The sequence below is a fragment of the Erithacus rubecula genome (genome assembly GCF_903797595.1).
Source record: "Erithacus rubecula genome assembly, chromosome: 22".
Lineage (NCBI taxonomy): Eukaryota > Metazoa > Chordata > Aves > Passeriformes > Muscicapidae > Erithacus > Erithacus rubecula.
The window spans coordinates 6,825,425-6,841,764 of record NC_136674.1 but is presented as its reverse complement, the minus strand read 5'-3'; the positions used below and the strand labels follow the sequence as shown (position 1 = coordinate 6,841,764).

General features: G+C 42.3%; 1 protein-coding gene across 1 annotated transcript in view; it reads right to left on the bottom strand.

Moving 5' to 3' along the window:
- Window positions 1–2,142: 2,142 nt before the first annotated feature.
- RABEP1 (rabaptin, RAB GTPase binding effector protein 1) overlaps window positions 2,143–16,340 on the bottom strand; it is a 42,890-nt gene continuing 28,692 nt past the window's right edge. Inside the window, exons 7-18 of the mRNA XM_079324740.1 lie at window positions 15,891–16,069; window positions 14,849–14,974; window positions 12,301–12,768; window positions 10,662–10,766; window positions 9,823–9,939; window positions 8,530–8,628; window positions 7,121–7,261; window positions 6,371–6,560; window positions 6,046–6,101; window positions 5,539–5,637; window positions 4,618–4,734; window positions 2,143–2,775 (exon numbers count right to left, since the gene is read on the bottom strand). Coding sequence (XP_079180866.1) covers window positions 2,674–2,775; window positions 4,618–4,734; window positions 5,539–5,637; window positions 6,046–6,101; window positions 6,371–6,560; window positions 7,121–7,261; window positions 8,530–8,628; window positions 9,823–9,939; window positions 10,662–10,766; window positions 12,301–12,768; window positions 14,849–14,974; window positions 15,891–16,069 — 1,799 coding nt within the window. The 3' untranslated portion in view covers window positions 2,143–2,673. The remainder of the gene's footprint in view (window positions 2,776–4,617; window positions 4,735–5,538; window positions 5,638–6,045; window positions 6,102–6,370; window positions 6,561–7,120; window positions 7,262–8,529; window positions 8,629–9,822; window positions 9,940–10,661; window positions 10,767–12,300; window positions 12,769–14,848; window positions 14,975–15,890; window positions 16,070–16,340) is intronic.

Below are 16,340 nucleotides of genomic sequence, written 5' to 3'. Positions count from 1 at the left end.
GTTGAGGTGAGTGATGGAACAGGGTGGTGAAAGGGAAAACAACCATGCAAGAACTGCCTGCCCCTCCTCTGCACACCCAAGGAAGCTCCTTCAGGGACCTGTGCAGTGCCTGGTCCACAAACAAGGAAAAGCAGACAGTGCACACCCCCAGGCCTGCAGGGCTGGGTTTGGGAACAGCTCCACTGGCCCTGGGGCTACCAAGGAGCCCAAAGCACTTGCCCCACTCCCCTCCCTCCTGCCAGGCTGCAGCCATGGCCTCACCCTGACACCACCACACCTGGGGAAAGCTGTGCCCATGAGCCACAGAAGAACAGCAAGGAAAAGCCACCCAGCCCTGGAGCACCTGAAATACTCTGAGCCAGCACAGCCAGGGGTGCCCAGAGCAGACAGGGCTGCTGAGAACAGGCCACACACAGGGACAGGAACAGCCCCTGCCCCTGCTCTCACACTGGGACCATCCAGAAACACAACCAAAAATATTTTACTGTGAAACACTTCCAGTCTCAGTTCCTCAAGTGCTCAGCTTGCTGAAGAGGGTACAGCATGTGGTGCAGTTTTGCCCTACAAGAGGCACCTACAAGTAGTCACCAGTTACAGTGACTAAGCCCATAACCAGTCACACCTTAGTTTTTGGCAAGGCAGGGTGGGAACAGAGAAAAAAGCTTTCCTTTCTGTTCTGCAGCTCCTATTAAAGGCCTGTAGTTTTGTCTCCAAGTCTACCCAGCCACTGGAAAACTGAATGAAAACATCTGGTCCTGGATTTATGCATCAGGACCTGGCTGCTGTCACCCACAGTTCAGCAAATAGTGAGAAAGGGGAAAAAATCCCTACCCTGGTAATACCAAGTAAGACTCAAACCACATTTCAACATCACCTTTATGTGAAAGTGTCATCTCTAGCCATGACAGCTCTGCCATCTGTTAGTCATTACTAAGGTGGGAAAAATTACTTTTGGGTGTCAGGATTATGAAGGGAATTAATTGCTAGGGTGAATAAAATGCTTTAATTCTTGTAATGAGTGGCAAGGAATTGAGCTTGTATGATGCTTTTTTGGCTGTTTTTAAGGCATTCCTCTTCAAAACCACTGGTTCTGACTTTGTCAGTAGCAGGATATACACTGCTAAAAATAGGATCTAAGCACTTAAAATATGTAGTCATGTGCATTGCAGTTTGGAGCATTTTCTGTCACTTTTGAAGGTGATGAAGAAAAGCAAATCTCTGGCCAAGTATGTGAAGAAAAAACAGCAAGGAATGGAGAAAAAATGAACAAGTTTTGGACAGTGGGATCTGTTCCTTCAGCCTCCTTTTAACTGATCTGTAAAGTTCACAAATTGGGTTTGTACCACCAGGATCACCAACACCTGCACCAGCTGAGGAATCCATCCAGCTGCAGGAGGAACTCCAGCAGTGCAGGAGGAGGAGGAGGAGGAGGAGGAATGTTCATGTTACCTCTGGGCATTTACAGAACAAGAAACCCAAACCTGCCAGCTGAGTGAGCACAAGAATCTCCTGCCTCTGCAGCCACATGAGTCAGTGTCATTTCACTGTCTGGGAGCAGAACCAGGGCACAGGAGCCACCTCTGAGCAGTGCCAGGACACCAAAGAGCTGCACTGGCCTGTCCAAGCTGCAGCAGCACAATCCTGCAGAGGGGTGAGGAACAGCTCCACACCTTCCCCAGAGAGCTCCTGCCTTGTGCCACCCCCAGAGCAGAGCACACCTGCACCACCTCAGCCCAATGCTCAGACATGCACACCCTTTTACCAGCTTTTTTTCTGTTTGGGTTTTTTGTTTGTTTGCTTTTTTGTTTGTTTTTTCCACAGAGAAGGGATTCCAGGCACTGCTCAGCTTTAGGAAATGAGAAACAACTGGTTGTAGCTCCATGTTCTAAATTACATTTTTGAAAAGATATTACAAAACAGTGCATTTCTTGTGCTTTTCTTTCAGTATCTGAATTCAACAGAAAAATGGCAAGGAGTTAAATTCTCAGTACAGTATTCTTTTTCTTTTGGATTAGCATTTATCTGTTCAGGAGATACACAGCTCTCTCATCTCCACATTTCAGCAGCATTCAGATTCTTCACAGAGCCAATGTTTTTTTTAAAAAAAAGTACTGAGTTATGAAATAAGATCAATATCCAGTGTCCTGCTAATAAAGTCATATTTTAATATAAAATATTCATACAGCATACTCTACACCTCATTCTCTCTGCTAGCTGAATACTGTTACTGACTATTCAAACAGAAAAACTTCAACCACTTTGCTCTTCAACGTTTTGGAGGGACAATACAGTTTCCAGCAGCTACTTTGATCACAGTAGTGGGGGAAAGGACAGAGGGAAAGACAGGGGTACATGTTCCAAAACTCTAGATTGGGTTAGGAAGTGGGCTGAAAGAGGGAAGTTTTTCAGAATGTAAGGACTGATCCCACTCAGTGGAACACGAAACACTGCACTCATTAGTGTTTCCATTAGAAAGTTCTCCTTCCTACTCTACAAGTCACCCTTGTGCTCTCCTCCTGCCCAGCACGAAACCTTTTTCCCCTCTAGAAACAAAACTTAAGTCACTGCTCCCCTCTGCTGTCCTCTGCTCTCTCGGTTAGAGTTAAATAATAATTAATGTTGCTAGAAAGATGAGTTAAAAACCCCAGTGCAGCCTCGGAGCCCAGCAGGGTGTCATGTTTCAGGGAGCTGGTTAATGTCCGTCAGTTTTGTGTCGTTCAGGATTGCGCGGATCCTCTCCAGGGAATCTGCCTGCCGGATCCTCTCCAGCTGCACCTGCAGGGGCAAACAGCACTGCCATCAGCAATGGCACAGCCCTCAGGGACCACCTCACCACAAATGCAAGGTGTGAAGGAGCACATGATCAACTTGTGCCCAAGGACCAGAGGAAGGAGTTTACAATAAAGCCCCAATTGCTGGGGGGCTCCAGCCATCACCAGCGCTCTGTGTTCTGACTCCTGTCCACTCACTGACACTGTGCTGGGACAGTGGAGATGTGCAAAGCAAACCTCCCCCAAAAGAATGTAAAGGAGCAGCCCAAGATCACAACCAAAATGCTCTTGGAGCAAACATCCCATTTCCAAGCTCACTCCTTGCTTTGCTGGTATCCACTTGAAGCTATTTCTGATCTGCTGAAAAAAGGCTCAGCAGAACTGTGATGAAATCATTGCAAAGAGAGCACAACTGATTTCTTTCTCCCATTCAAACTTTCACATCCATTGCACTGGCCTTTCAGTCATAAATCCCCAAGCAGCATTTAATTGCTTTTTAGCCCTTCCTCTGAATTGCTGATAACTAATTTGGCCAGTGGACCCCTCACACAAAGGGAACCTGCCCAGACTCTCACTGACAAGGCCAGGGAAGGGAATAACCCTGCCAAGAAACCACAATCCCCCTCTGATGGTCACCTCACACTGTGTAGAGTACACATGGCACAAACCACTGCTTGAACTGGAGCACAAACTGATGTGCAGTAACTGCTCAGGGCAGAAAGAAACACAAAACACAGAGCTACAGTTCTAACTGAGCTCATAATGAATGTTACTAAACTACCTGCAAGTCGTGGAAGTGACCACCACACATCTTCAAAGTGGTGGCAGTTTGCTCTAAGAACTGCATAAACCAGTGCCTGGAGGACTTCAAAACACAAAAAGTGAGGATGGGGACAAAGAAGCAGCAGCTTCCCCAGGCAGGACAAGTCAACAGTCTCCTTTGTCCTACCAACTCCTGCAGACCAGAACCAGAGAGGACAGACCTCTACTGTCCACCCAGCTAAACTGTGTCTAGTAAACAAATCTCCCACAGTCTGGTGTTAATTTTCCAAGTAAATCTGAATGCCTGACTCAGAAACTGTGCAGTTTGAATTCTGCTGGATGTCACTGAGGGCCTGGCCAAGGACTCCAGGGAGATGGGGCTGGAATTCAGCACCTCCTCTGTGAGCAAAGTTGGAACATAAAGGGGGTGCAAACTGGAAACACAGAGCCTGAAGGTGAGCCCAGCCCAGCCTGGCTTCCCCAGGACACTGACAGTCACAAACTGCAGCACAGAACAGCCTGACAAACCAGGACCAGCCTCGGGGACACCTCTGACAAAATTCCTCCCCTCAGCCACCTCTTGGCATCTCACATCACTTGGTGGAGGAAATACAAGGATAACAACAGAGACAAGAGAAGGACAAGACTTTTAGAAAGTATAAACAGAAAGCAGTAATTGTAACAGAAAAAAACCATTTCATCTATTCAGATCAAGCAGTACCAGTTCCTTACTTTGTCCTCAATTATTTGTATCTGAATTATTTGCTATGAAAATATCAGGAGCATCAGGAGATGGACAAGGGAAAATACAGGTCTGGAAGAGCCATCATCTTTGGTTCTGTACAGATTCTTTTAGTACAATAACTGAAAATTGGCTGGAACCAAGTAATCAGAATAGAATCTCAATAGCTTTAATAATAATGTCATAGTAGGAATACCTGATCAGTTTATTACAGTAACAAATTCTAAAACAGATCATAAATACCAACAGGAGAAAATCTACAGCTGCTATTTCTTATTTTACACAGGTCTGGAGAAATAATGAAACTAAAGTAGCCCAAAGGCATTGATGGGACTCTCTTACCTGAAGTGTCTGAGAAAGCTTTACAAAGTCTCTCTGCACTTGCTCACTGACATCTAATTCAGTCTGCAACCTCTGAGCTTTGTTCTTCTCTTCAAACACCAGCTGCTCAAGGTTGGCCTGAGGAGGAAAAGGTTCTTTATGCCTGAACTGAATAAAAATCAGCAGCTTGTATAAACTGATTAAAGTGAGATACCAGAGGAAAGCAGCACAGTGATCACAGGGCCTTGGCAACAAACTAAACCACACTCAAGTCTTTCCACACATCAGCTTTCCAAAGTGCAAAATCAGGGGCTAATACCCATTAAAAGGTGCCAACAGATTGGTTAAAGCCTGAAAAAACCCCAAGTCCTTTAACAGCACCATGAGCAGAGATCTCAAAATACAAAGGCAGAGTTCTGAGTTTCAGTGAACTAAGTTCATGGTTAGGGCAGTAATTTGCTGCTGGCAGTACAACTGCCTTGCTGTCCTGAGCTTTAGTCAGAGAAGTGCTGGGAAAAAGGGCACAAAAAACCAAAACCACAACAAGAGAGGCTGAGACTGAGTGCTGGGATTAATTCACCTGAGTGCTGAAGTAGAGCTACAGCAACCACAAAAAAATCCTTTCTTCAAAAGCATCAGAGCACTCAAGCCAAGGTTTGGTTAGGAGGACACTCCACTGGCAGGAATGTTCCTGAACCCCCACATGGCAGGGCAGCCCCAGGGATGGTCAGGGCAGCAGCAATTCACACCCACCACCTGACAATCCCAGTGAAAACAGGGGTGAGGATCTAAACCACACCCAGAGGACATGATTGCCCTGCCAGTTCCTTACCAACATTCAAATGCTTCTTTCTTTTCATTCTTAGGTAGTGCCCCATTCTCTGACACAGCTGCTCATCACAAAAGATGCAGATACACTTCACACCCAGACATCATAGCTACCTTTGCTGCAGTCTCCTTCTTCAGCTGCTCTTCTAGAGTGTTCTTTGCCTCCTGCAGACTCTCCAGCTGCTGCAGGTTTTCCTGTGAAGAGCTTTCCAACTGTATAATAACAATAATAATGGGAAATTTAGTTAATTTATTATTAACACTTCCATCTCCCACAGTCCCTCCATAAGGAAGTCTGAAGTATCTTTCTGGGACTCAAACATGCTTAAATAATGTCTTCTGGGGCAGAGAAAACACTTGAATAATATCACTTTCTTTCCATTTATTTACTTTTGGAGCTGGAGAGATATGTCCAAACCTGACATTTAGGTCAGTGTTAGGTAGTCTAGTATTAGTCAGGAATTGGTTAATACAATATTTAGGTTACAGATCAAACAGCTTTTAAGGAACAGAACTATGAATGTGTCCTACTGGCATTAACACAGGAAAGGGAAAAAAATCCTCTATTAAAAAAGCCCACACCACCAAACCCAAAACTCCCACAGTGAAAGGGCTTCTTACCTGTTCTTTTTCCACTTTTATTCTTTCCAGTTCAGCTTTTAAACTGGAAAAAGAAGCTGAAAAATGAGAATATTAAAACTTAAATGCAAGAAACACAGGAAATTGTTCATACCCTGTTTACCTCTGTTAATATTTAAAGAAGAATTAAGCTCATGTTACATCAAAGGTACCTCAAAAGCAAACAAATAATTCTACTTTTGTTTTTAGCTGCACAGCTTTTGGTCTTCTTTCAAAAGAAAAGCAGAATTCAGGTAAATCTACTACAAAATCAAGTCTTTGTGCATCTTATTAATTTCTTACATTCCTATTTTCAGACCCTGCTCACCTATTTCCTCTTTGCAGTTCTCTATTTCCAGCTGCAGAGTTTCTTCTATGTTTTCTTTCAAATACTGTTCAGCTTGGATCTGCTCTTTCAAGAAGAGGATCTCTGCCTTCAGCTTCTCCTCCAGGTGATCTGCTGCTGTCCTGACCCTGACGATGTCCTGGCGGTACCTGAGGATCAGCTCCCGCAGCTCCTGCACCAACATCAGCAAGGTGTGCCTTGTGCTGAGCCACAGCCCTGCCTGCTGCCCCAGCTCTGCATCCCAGACCCTGATTCCAGCTAGGAATTCCACTCACAGCCTGCCTGGCCACAGGAAATGAGAGCATGGCAAGAGTCACAGCCCGGGGTTTGTGATGCTCCCCCTGCCCCTCAGCCCCATCACATCTCCCAGGTTTAAAGGAGGGGAGTGCCCATGGGAGGGATAAGGCTCATCTTTATTCAAGGATTATTGCTGGTCTGAACTGGACAGAAGTGACTGATTTCACTGGAATTTCTGAATCACTACAGTGGGGCCCTGCTGCCTGACACTTGTGTGCTCAGCTGGAACATGCAGCTTGAACTGGGCCAAACCCACACTGCACTGACCCCAGAGCAGCTGGCAGCCCACAGGGAACTGTCCATGACAGACTCAGAGGGTTAAAATTCCAGTTACTGTTCTTTGTGCTATTTGAGAGAACTTTTTAACAAAGAATAACACTGCACTGAGATCAAGCCACATGCACTGTTGGTGTTAATAATTTAAAAATGTTTCACCTCTGCTGCTTCTGGTAGAATGAAATCTTCAGCCTGCTGTAAGGACACATGCAGGCTGTGTTTTCCTTGAAGGCTTTCATTATCTTTTTGCAGTCTCACCAACTCTTCTGAAACCTGCTCCCTTGACTGTGTCAGGACAGCCTACAATGCAAAGAAAAGCATAAATTCACACTCAGGGTCATGCTCAGATCTCTTCTGCCTCATTTACTACCACTACTTTCAGAAGTCTGGTGAGTTAATATTCTTAGTAAAGAAGGTGAACAAAATGATGCTGTGAATCAACACAACCAGCTCCCTCTTGCCTGGCCCATGTACCAGAAATGGAGGTAAGGTCAACTTTAAGTGTCCAGGCAGAGAGGAGGAAGCAAGTGATAAATACAGCTTTGTTCAGTGTCCACTTTCCTCCTGTGCTTATCCATGAGCTGGGTGTGCTCATGGAGGGGAAGGAGAGTGGGGAATCACAGGGGCTTTCAGGAGCTGGCAGGGATGTTTAACACCACCTCAGCACTCAGCTGTAAGGGCAGGTTATCCAAAAACTGAAACATTCACCCTGAAACTTTCCATGGTGGGTGTCTGCCTCCCACTGTTCTCCCAGGAGAGCATCAGAACAGCTGATCCCATGGTAAGAAAAAGGATGAAGAGGACATGGCTTTGCTTGCATTACAAAAGAAAAAATTCCAGTGCAGTTTTCCAAGAAGAATGGAAATGGGGAACCAGGGACTTGAGCTGTGTTACAGGGGGGCAGCAGGAGCAGCAGACTCTGATCAACACATTTTCTGAATCTCCTGCACATCCACCAGACTCTCATGCAGAGCATCTCTGCCAGCAATATCCTGATGTGCTACACACACCCCAGACCCCAAAAATGCAATCCTGGGCTTCATGAATTCCCCCACAAAAGTTGTGCCAGGGAGGAAAAAGGAAGAAACTTGATTCTGATATAGAAATGAATGAATTGCCCTAAGGAAGTCAAACTTAGGTTTAGTTCTAGAACATGAGGTATTCTTCCTATTCTATGGTTTAATTCTAACAAGATGCTCAAAAACAGTTCTAAAGAATTAAGTTCCCATCTCTGCCTGGGTTTTAGGGCTGCTATTTTAAGTCTAACCTGCAACAACACTGATCATTCATCTCTAAAGCCCAAGAAAATATTCACTAATGATGTCACTTTTGATGATGCTAAAAAAGAGTCTTGAGAAAATCTACTATCTTCAGATTTGAGGTGAAGTTTAGATACCAAAGAAACATGGAATTAGATGTTGAATAAGGAGAAAAGAAGCTGTGAGCTCCAAGTGAAGCTGCTCAGCCCTCTGCAGCCAGCCTGGCTGGGTAAAGCCCTTTACAGACACTGAGCTCCCAGGGTCACACAAACAGGGCTGCTCATGAGCTCTGGAATTAACCTGTCTTACCATTTGCTCCTGGACACTTCTCTTGGCTTGCAGAAATGCCTGCTGCAGCTCACTGAGGAAATTCTCTGACTTCTGACACTTGGCCATGAGCAAGGAGATCTTAAAGAAAGAAAACACAGACAGACTTGTAAGAAATATAGCATGGAACAGATTCTGGAAAATAAGTAAGTTCTCTTGTCTGTTATCATTACTAATAGGTACTTTGAAATTTCAAACTAAACCACTGAATTTTATGTTAATTCTTCACTCAGTAAAGCAGGAAAGCAGCTCCAGGCAGTAAGGACAGATTGTGTCTTTCTGCACCAAAAAAAAATTTTATATTCTATTTACCAAACTCTGAATCAACAGTTAATTTAATAAAATTTACATATAAGCCACTTCAGAGACACTGAAGGGAAACTGAAGAGTTTTTATTCTAAGTTTTCAGAATTTTTTGAATTTTCATACCTTTCTCTAAAAGCACTCACCTTCAAAACTTTACTAATCATTCCACAACAACACATGTGAGATTCATCATTACTTAATTAACAGCACCCTGGTACAGCCAGAAGAACATATAAACATATTCCTGTTGTCTAAGCAAGACTTTGTCTAATGACTGTTTCTTCAGTAAGAAAAAATACTGGGTGGGATGGAAGACAGAAAGTCCCAGCCCAAGTGAAGTAAACTCAGTGTCTTGTACACAGCATGTGCCTACTTTTGTAAGCTTTAATAGGCCAAAAATGATGACCTTTTTTCCTTCTTTTTACCTATGATTATCAGCCATTGTATTTGGCTTCATTGTTCTAAATGAATTAGGTACACATCTCAGACTGAAGGATCTTTCCAGTGGGATGTTATTTGTTATTTTAAAGGAGTTCAGTGCCTATTTTGGCCCTGCTGATGCTCAGCTCCTCATTCCTGCATTCTTCACCACCAGTCCATTCACTGGGTGTCAAATATTGGTAAGAGCAGGTGGTGGAACAGAACCACTGTTCCAGCAACAAGGCCCAGAGCACAGGGCTCCCTTTGCATCCCTGAGTCATTTCAGACACAGGTCACTCCAAAACTCAAACATGTAATGGATTTCATGATTAGAGATTATATTTTTAGGCCAAAATTGGATAACAATATTAGAGACGCAATAGGTTTATCTAGAAACTGTGGCAGACTCAGGTGGAACATAACTAACCCTAGAAATTCTCATTTGTGTTGCCTCTGTAGCCCATCCATATTTAACAAAACACAAATTCTTGTTATATACTTTTGAAGAACATTTCATCATTCCTGGATCTCAATTCACAACCCTTGTACCTGATTAGAGGAGTCTTCAGCACTTTGTTTCATGTAATCCTCCAATTCCTGTTTATCTTTCATTGTCTTTTCCAGCTGGTCATTAGCCTGCCTCAGCATCACCTGCAGCTTTTTCACCTGTGTTGTCACAACAAAATGAATTCATTTCCCATTCTCTTTGGGATCATTTATTTCCTGAATCCCTTCACTCCTCAAACCACAACATAAAATTCCTCAAAAATCCTATGCAACCCAGAAGTCCCTTTGCTGTTGAAGCAGCCTCCAGCAGAGATTATCCCTCTAAGGCAACATGGGACATCAAACTGCACTGGACCACGGCCATGGAATGACTTCAATCACTCATTTCAAAGCAGAATGTGACTCATGCCTTCCACACCCATCTGAAAATTGTTCTTTGGTATATGGCAGGAAACAAATATCCTCCAAGACTTGAAAGTCATTTTATGCTGCTAGGATGAGGTCCTTCTCTGTTAACAGTTATTACAGTATCAAAGATAATAGAATTTAATGCATGACAAGCATTTTAAAATATAAATTATTAAAGATACTGACTTCAGCATGGGCATAATACTTTTTTATAGAACACTGCCTTTAATGCATGGTCTTACAGCATCAAATAAAGATGTTCTTCAAGGTGAATCCCTAAGAAACATGTACATGTTGTGCTCATGACCACACATGAATAACAAATCAAGGTATGTCAATAACATGTCAAGCTATGCAGTATGTTGATATTGCTTAATTAAAATCAGTGAATAAAAAGCAGATACTTGTTTGCTGTACCCTTAGTAGTTTAAAAGGCTGCAAAAGCCTGGCCAAAGCAAAGAGAGAAATCCCACCTGGTCTCTGGTCTCAGCCTCCTGGATCTGGATACCTTGCAACTGCTTCTCATAATTGGAGCACATGTCACAACGTCTGCCCAGCTTGTTCCCTGCATTCTGCACCTGCAGAACACAGAGCCAGCACCTGCATGAGCCCAGGGAATGCAGGAATGCTACACACATCTGTGTGCTGTGTGTGGCCACAAAACATTGCAGACAAAAGACAGTGGCAGAATCATGCAATGGCAGGATGGAGTTGCTCTAAAAGTGAAGGATAACTCAGCTGTGGGATATCAGCTTTTCCTGCCATGGGTCCCACCATCTGCACAAAAAGCCATGACACAAAGAGTTCATCAAGTCACTGTTGTGTCCATTTGGCAAACAGAAACCAAACAGGAGAGAAGAAAATAAGTGTTGGGGTGGGTAGCAGGGAAACCAAGAGTAAACCTGTTATCATTCTGGAACTGCAATGGTTTTGGCTAAGGGGACAAATGGAAGCTTAATCATAGCTCCAGCTGCAGGTCAAGTTTGAGCTGAATTTGCTGCTCCATGTACAACCCACAGCAAGAGGCATTCACACCCCAGTGTGTGCTCCTGCCTCCAGAACATGTGGGAAGCTGCATTTCTGTCCTGGATTCTGAGACAAGGCTGAAGAAAAGTGTCATCAAAATGTCAACAGGGCAAGGAAACACTCAAGAGTAGGGATTCAACTCAGCTCTGAGCTCAGGAATGCTGTAATTTCTCCAGGTATAGAAAATCCATAAGAAACAACAACAGCAACAAAGCAACTTTACAACAGGTTTGGAGAGACCTCCTAAGCAATGATCTGCACTAAGTTATATTTCAACAAATTGAGAAATGAAAAATCAGTAGTTCTTCATTTAATCTATCCTTCATTACATTCTTATAATTTTTTTCTACTTTCATCTTGTCTCCCTTTTCAACCACTATGGATTATTATTTCCCCCCACCTTTTCTTCCCCCTGAAGTGTTGCTCCTTGGCCTCTCTTCCTTTGAAAGAGAAACCACAGGAAAACCCAAATACTCCCCTTTACAGCAAGGAAAAAGTGCAAGCTTTGAAGTGGCATCATAAGACTGCTGAAGAACTGACAGGCAAACACCCAGAAGCAACAATTTCCTTGGTCATCCACAGTGCAATGGCCCAGGGCTTAGTCTAATCTGCTGCTTGTGGCTCTCAGAAATGGGCTTCTGATGATGCAAGTCCCCAACAATTTCCTGGAGCCTCTCTGTGGTACTTTGTGTGTTGGGCACAGTTCTCACTTCCAAAGTGCCTCCCTGCACAGCCTCCAGCAAACATCCCTGGCACCCAGAGCAGCACCCCCAGCTCTGCTGCTTCTCATCCCCAGCTCCACTATAATGCCCTTTCCTCAACTTCACATTTTTTCCTGCTCTAAGTTCTCCCAGCTTTTTCTTCCTTTCAGACAATGCTGAGTTCAACAGCCACCTCTGCCAGACCCTCCTCAAAACCCAAAGCACTTGGTATTTAGCCAAGCTGCCTGTCCCACGAGCAGGGCCAGCTCATGCACCTCACACTGCCTGTGTGAATCATTCCAAGGGGAGAAATGAACAGCTGTGCCCTGGATGTGACCTCCTCCTTCCACTCTGGCCTGGGCAGGGCAGAGCAGCCAGCACTCACCTCCTTCTGCAGCAGGTTCCACTCGGTCTCGCTGACCAGGCGGTACCCACTGGGGGACACATAAGCACTCTCCACACCCTGGGTGACACTGGAGAGCAGGGAAGCAGTCTCTTCTTGCTCTGGTGTCATTGCTTTGATTGCTTTTTCCTGATCTTTGGTCAACATGAACCCGCTTGGCATTTGCAGGGATCCAAGGGAAGCCGTATCAAAGTTCTCAGACACTGAATCTGCTCCAACAAGTGGTCCAAAATCTGACTCATCCAGGTTCCCAGCAGATTTTGCTTTGTTGTTGTATCCTAAAGCTTTGGACTGTAAGGATCCAGATGTGCCCAGACTGTCTGTTGACTGTGCTCTCCGTAGTCCATCTTTAAACATATCAGAGTCTGGTTTATTGAAGGATTCGCCAGAGGAAAGAAGCAAGTCTGCATCCAGGGAATGGACTGAGCCATGGGTGCTATTCACATGCACCTGCAATTGAAAATCAAGGAATAAAACAATTATTTACTCCATTTTAATGGTACAGGAGGAATGCTGGACACTAATTACCAGACATAGCAAAGGTAAGTTTAAATTTCTTTGGCAAGAACATCTGCTCTCTAAATTTAAGGTCACAGAGGAAGGGACAGAACAGAAATGAACCAGCTAGAATCCAAAACCAAACAAAACAAGTAAAGAAAGTCTTCTGTTAACAGAGTGCTTCTCTAAGACTACCTGCCTACCAGAGAAGCAAGGACACAGCCACCTTCCATCTTCCAGTATTTGCAGCAAGATGCTTTCCCTGAATTATTATTCCCATAATCTACACAACAGAAAGTAGATACTCCACTTCCAAAAGGAAATTCAGAAGTTTTCATAAAACAAAACACTTTGCATTAAGAGAAAAATTTAAAATCTACTCTATACCGACAAGTTTATGTTGTTCTTCTATTTTTCTCTTCTGCTTTGAGTGTCTGACAAAATAACAAAGTATTTTCTTCACAAGATTCTTTGTATATAAAATAAAAGGGAAAAGGCTGGGCTTAGACACAAGGTATCCTGGGGAATGCCAGCACCAAAAGCCACACAAATTGTCCTGTGATGTGTATCAGGCACATAGAGCCTCTCGATCTATTTTTGTTTTTTGTAGCACTGAAAAGAGAGCAGTAATGCTTTATTTAAAAAAGCACATGACTGCTTTCAAAACACCTTCCAAAATATTATGCACTTCTGCTTTGCCATTAGACACATAAGGAAGTAAAACTGGAACCAGCCTCTTGAGAAAAATTATCATTTCTGAAATAGGTCCAGAGACCAGCAGGCTGCTGGCACTTCATACAAGTGCTTGTAACCTATAATAGATATATTATGTACTACTGTTTTATGACTGCTGTAAATGCCTTGTTTTAATCATTTTAAGGTGTAATATTTATATATGGATGTATATATAGAAGTTCATAATAAAAAAGTCAAGAGAATACAGACTTATATAAAACTGCATTTTCAGGCTACAGCTGTTCTGTGATCACCAAAACAATGTTAACAAATCATCTGTTTGTACTGCAAACTGCCCAAGAGAGAGGATCTTAGAAGTTATAAAAAATTATAACCACTAGTAAGAACTGATGAATAGTATGACTGATTACAACATATAAAACACACTCTGAACAGCTAAAAAACTCCTAAATAATAAAACCAAATACACACACAAACCCAAACCACTCTGAAAATTATGATCCTTTTCAAAATACAAATTTCCCATTAGGTATAAATCTTGGAATCAAATAAATGTTGTTAATAAAGGACTAAAGAAAACATGAAGGACACATTTTTGTTTCTCACCGTGTCTCATTTGCATATCTGGACATGAAAAACACAAACTATTTGAAACAGAAAGTGACATAGGCTAAAGGGTAGAACTAGATCTCTGCTACATTCAGATCTCATAATTCTGTATATCCTTCTGCATTTTGAACTGCTATAAATCCTTGATAAAAGTAAAGGAATTACTTCAGAATACATATATTATATATTTTTTTCACTTAGAAATGATAAAACCCCAGTCAAAACACTGACTCGCTCTGAAAATTCTCAAGTCTCTTGAAGGCTAAATAAGCTCCTATAGCACAAAAACTTGGTGGGCTTTTATTAATTATTCCTTCATTTGACTCACAAAAGCAAAATGGACCCTGAGAAATGATAAGTACAGAATTTAACAATTTGGTTAGCAGAGCAGCTACAACACTCTTGCTGAATGTTCAGATATAATTGCCTTAATCCTGAACATTTAGGAGTGTTAGAACGTGCTTAGAAATCCCAGGAGAACCTACCAGCAGTTAACCTCCAGAATGCAAAATGTAAATTACCATTTTTAATGGCACCTCTCAGGATGGTGCACTATTGTCTTCCAATCTTAATTAGGATTTACAGATTCAACTGCAACTGCAAGGATATTTTATTGCCTAATAAGATTAGAAGCTACAGAGAATAGAGGGCTGTAACTTTGCATTTGTATTTGCACTGAACACCCTGAGGAATGCCCAAGTGCAAGTGAAAGATTCAATTGTTTTACCTCTTCATTAGAGAGCTGGGTAAGGGTTTCTTCAGGGGCCAGGGAACATGAAGCCTTTGTTTCATCATCTGAATCTTTTTGCTTCTCTTCCTTTCTCTTGCTAAGCCTTTGCTGATCATCTTCTTCCTAAAAATCAGTGGTCAATAGAGCATACACAGAAAATGGGATTCAATTTTGCCATAGCAGTCATTACATCAGCTTTAAATAAGCTGCAAAGAAGACACTGAAAAGGATTATTTTGGTTAAAACCCAGTGGTTAGCACATCAATGTTCTTTTAGTTAATAAATATAATGCTCATTTCACAAGGCACCCAAAATGACTTAAGTGAGAACTTACTTTGCAAGTTTAGTGGCAAATTCATGTTCTAGAATGTTTTTATTCAAAAAGCATATTACCCCAGTTTAAATTTGTAGTTATAAAGATTAGCAAGTAACAAAACTAGCTGGTACATTGGTTATTATATAAAATATAAATATATAACACACCTACACCCCTAAAGGACCCATTAACAGCCATAAGCATGAACATTTAAAAAATAAAAAAGTGAAACAGGAAGTGCCTTGATCACTAAATGATGGAATATAAGGAAAAAATAAAAAAGATAAATAAATCACTAAGTCATAAGTATGTGCATGCATAAGATAATTTTAAATAAAAGTCTTAATTTATGCCTAGGATATGTACTGGAAGACTGAAAAAACATAGAAAGAAGTGAAACTTGCTGACATCCTTAACCCAAACATTTTGCATCACAGATGGTTAATTCTTCCTCCAAGATTAATTTCTGGATATTCTTACCTTTTCATTTAACTACTGGCAACATCAGAATTCCTGTACACACCAATATTAAAACCCTTGTCCACATGGGGTCTGTTACAACTGCCAGCTGCCATTCAAAGGGCAGATTTCAGTTCAAACTGTCAGTTCTCATTTTCTGAGCTATTACCACACATGCCTCCAACATGTCATTTCCACCACAGTAAACCTACAGTATTACCAAAAAAATAAAATAAAAGCAAAAAGAAGAAATCAGCAGGTAACCTGATCCTTTTTTTTCAGCTCCTCCACCTGCCGGAGCTGCTCCGAGGTCAGCACGATTTCCATCCTCTGCATGTCCCTCATCAGCAGCCTCTGGGACTCCAGGAACTGGTCATTGGCTTTCTGCCACGTGTGCTTCAGCTGGTTGTGCTGCTGCCTCTCTTGTTCTAGGAGATGGCAAACTATGCAAACAGATAAAAAATTCTTCTGAGCTGCAAGTTTGAAATATCTTTTTCAAAGAGAAGCATTTTCAGGAATACTGGTCTAATCAAGAACAGCCAGGCTTTTTTCAACAACTATTTCAAATACCAGTTTCTTAATTTCCAAACTTGGATTGTGATTAGGGATGAATTACTAACAGTTCAAGATTTCCCAGTGAGAACACTAATGCCTCAACTTCATTCATGAATTCTAACAGTTTTGGGTTGTTTTTTGGTTTTTTTTTTAGTGCTG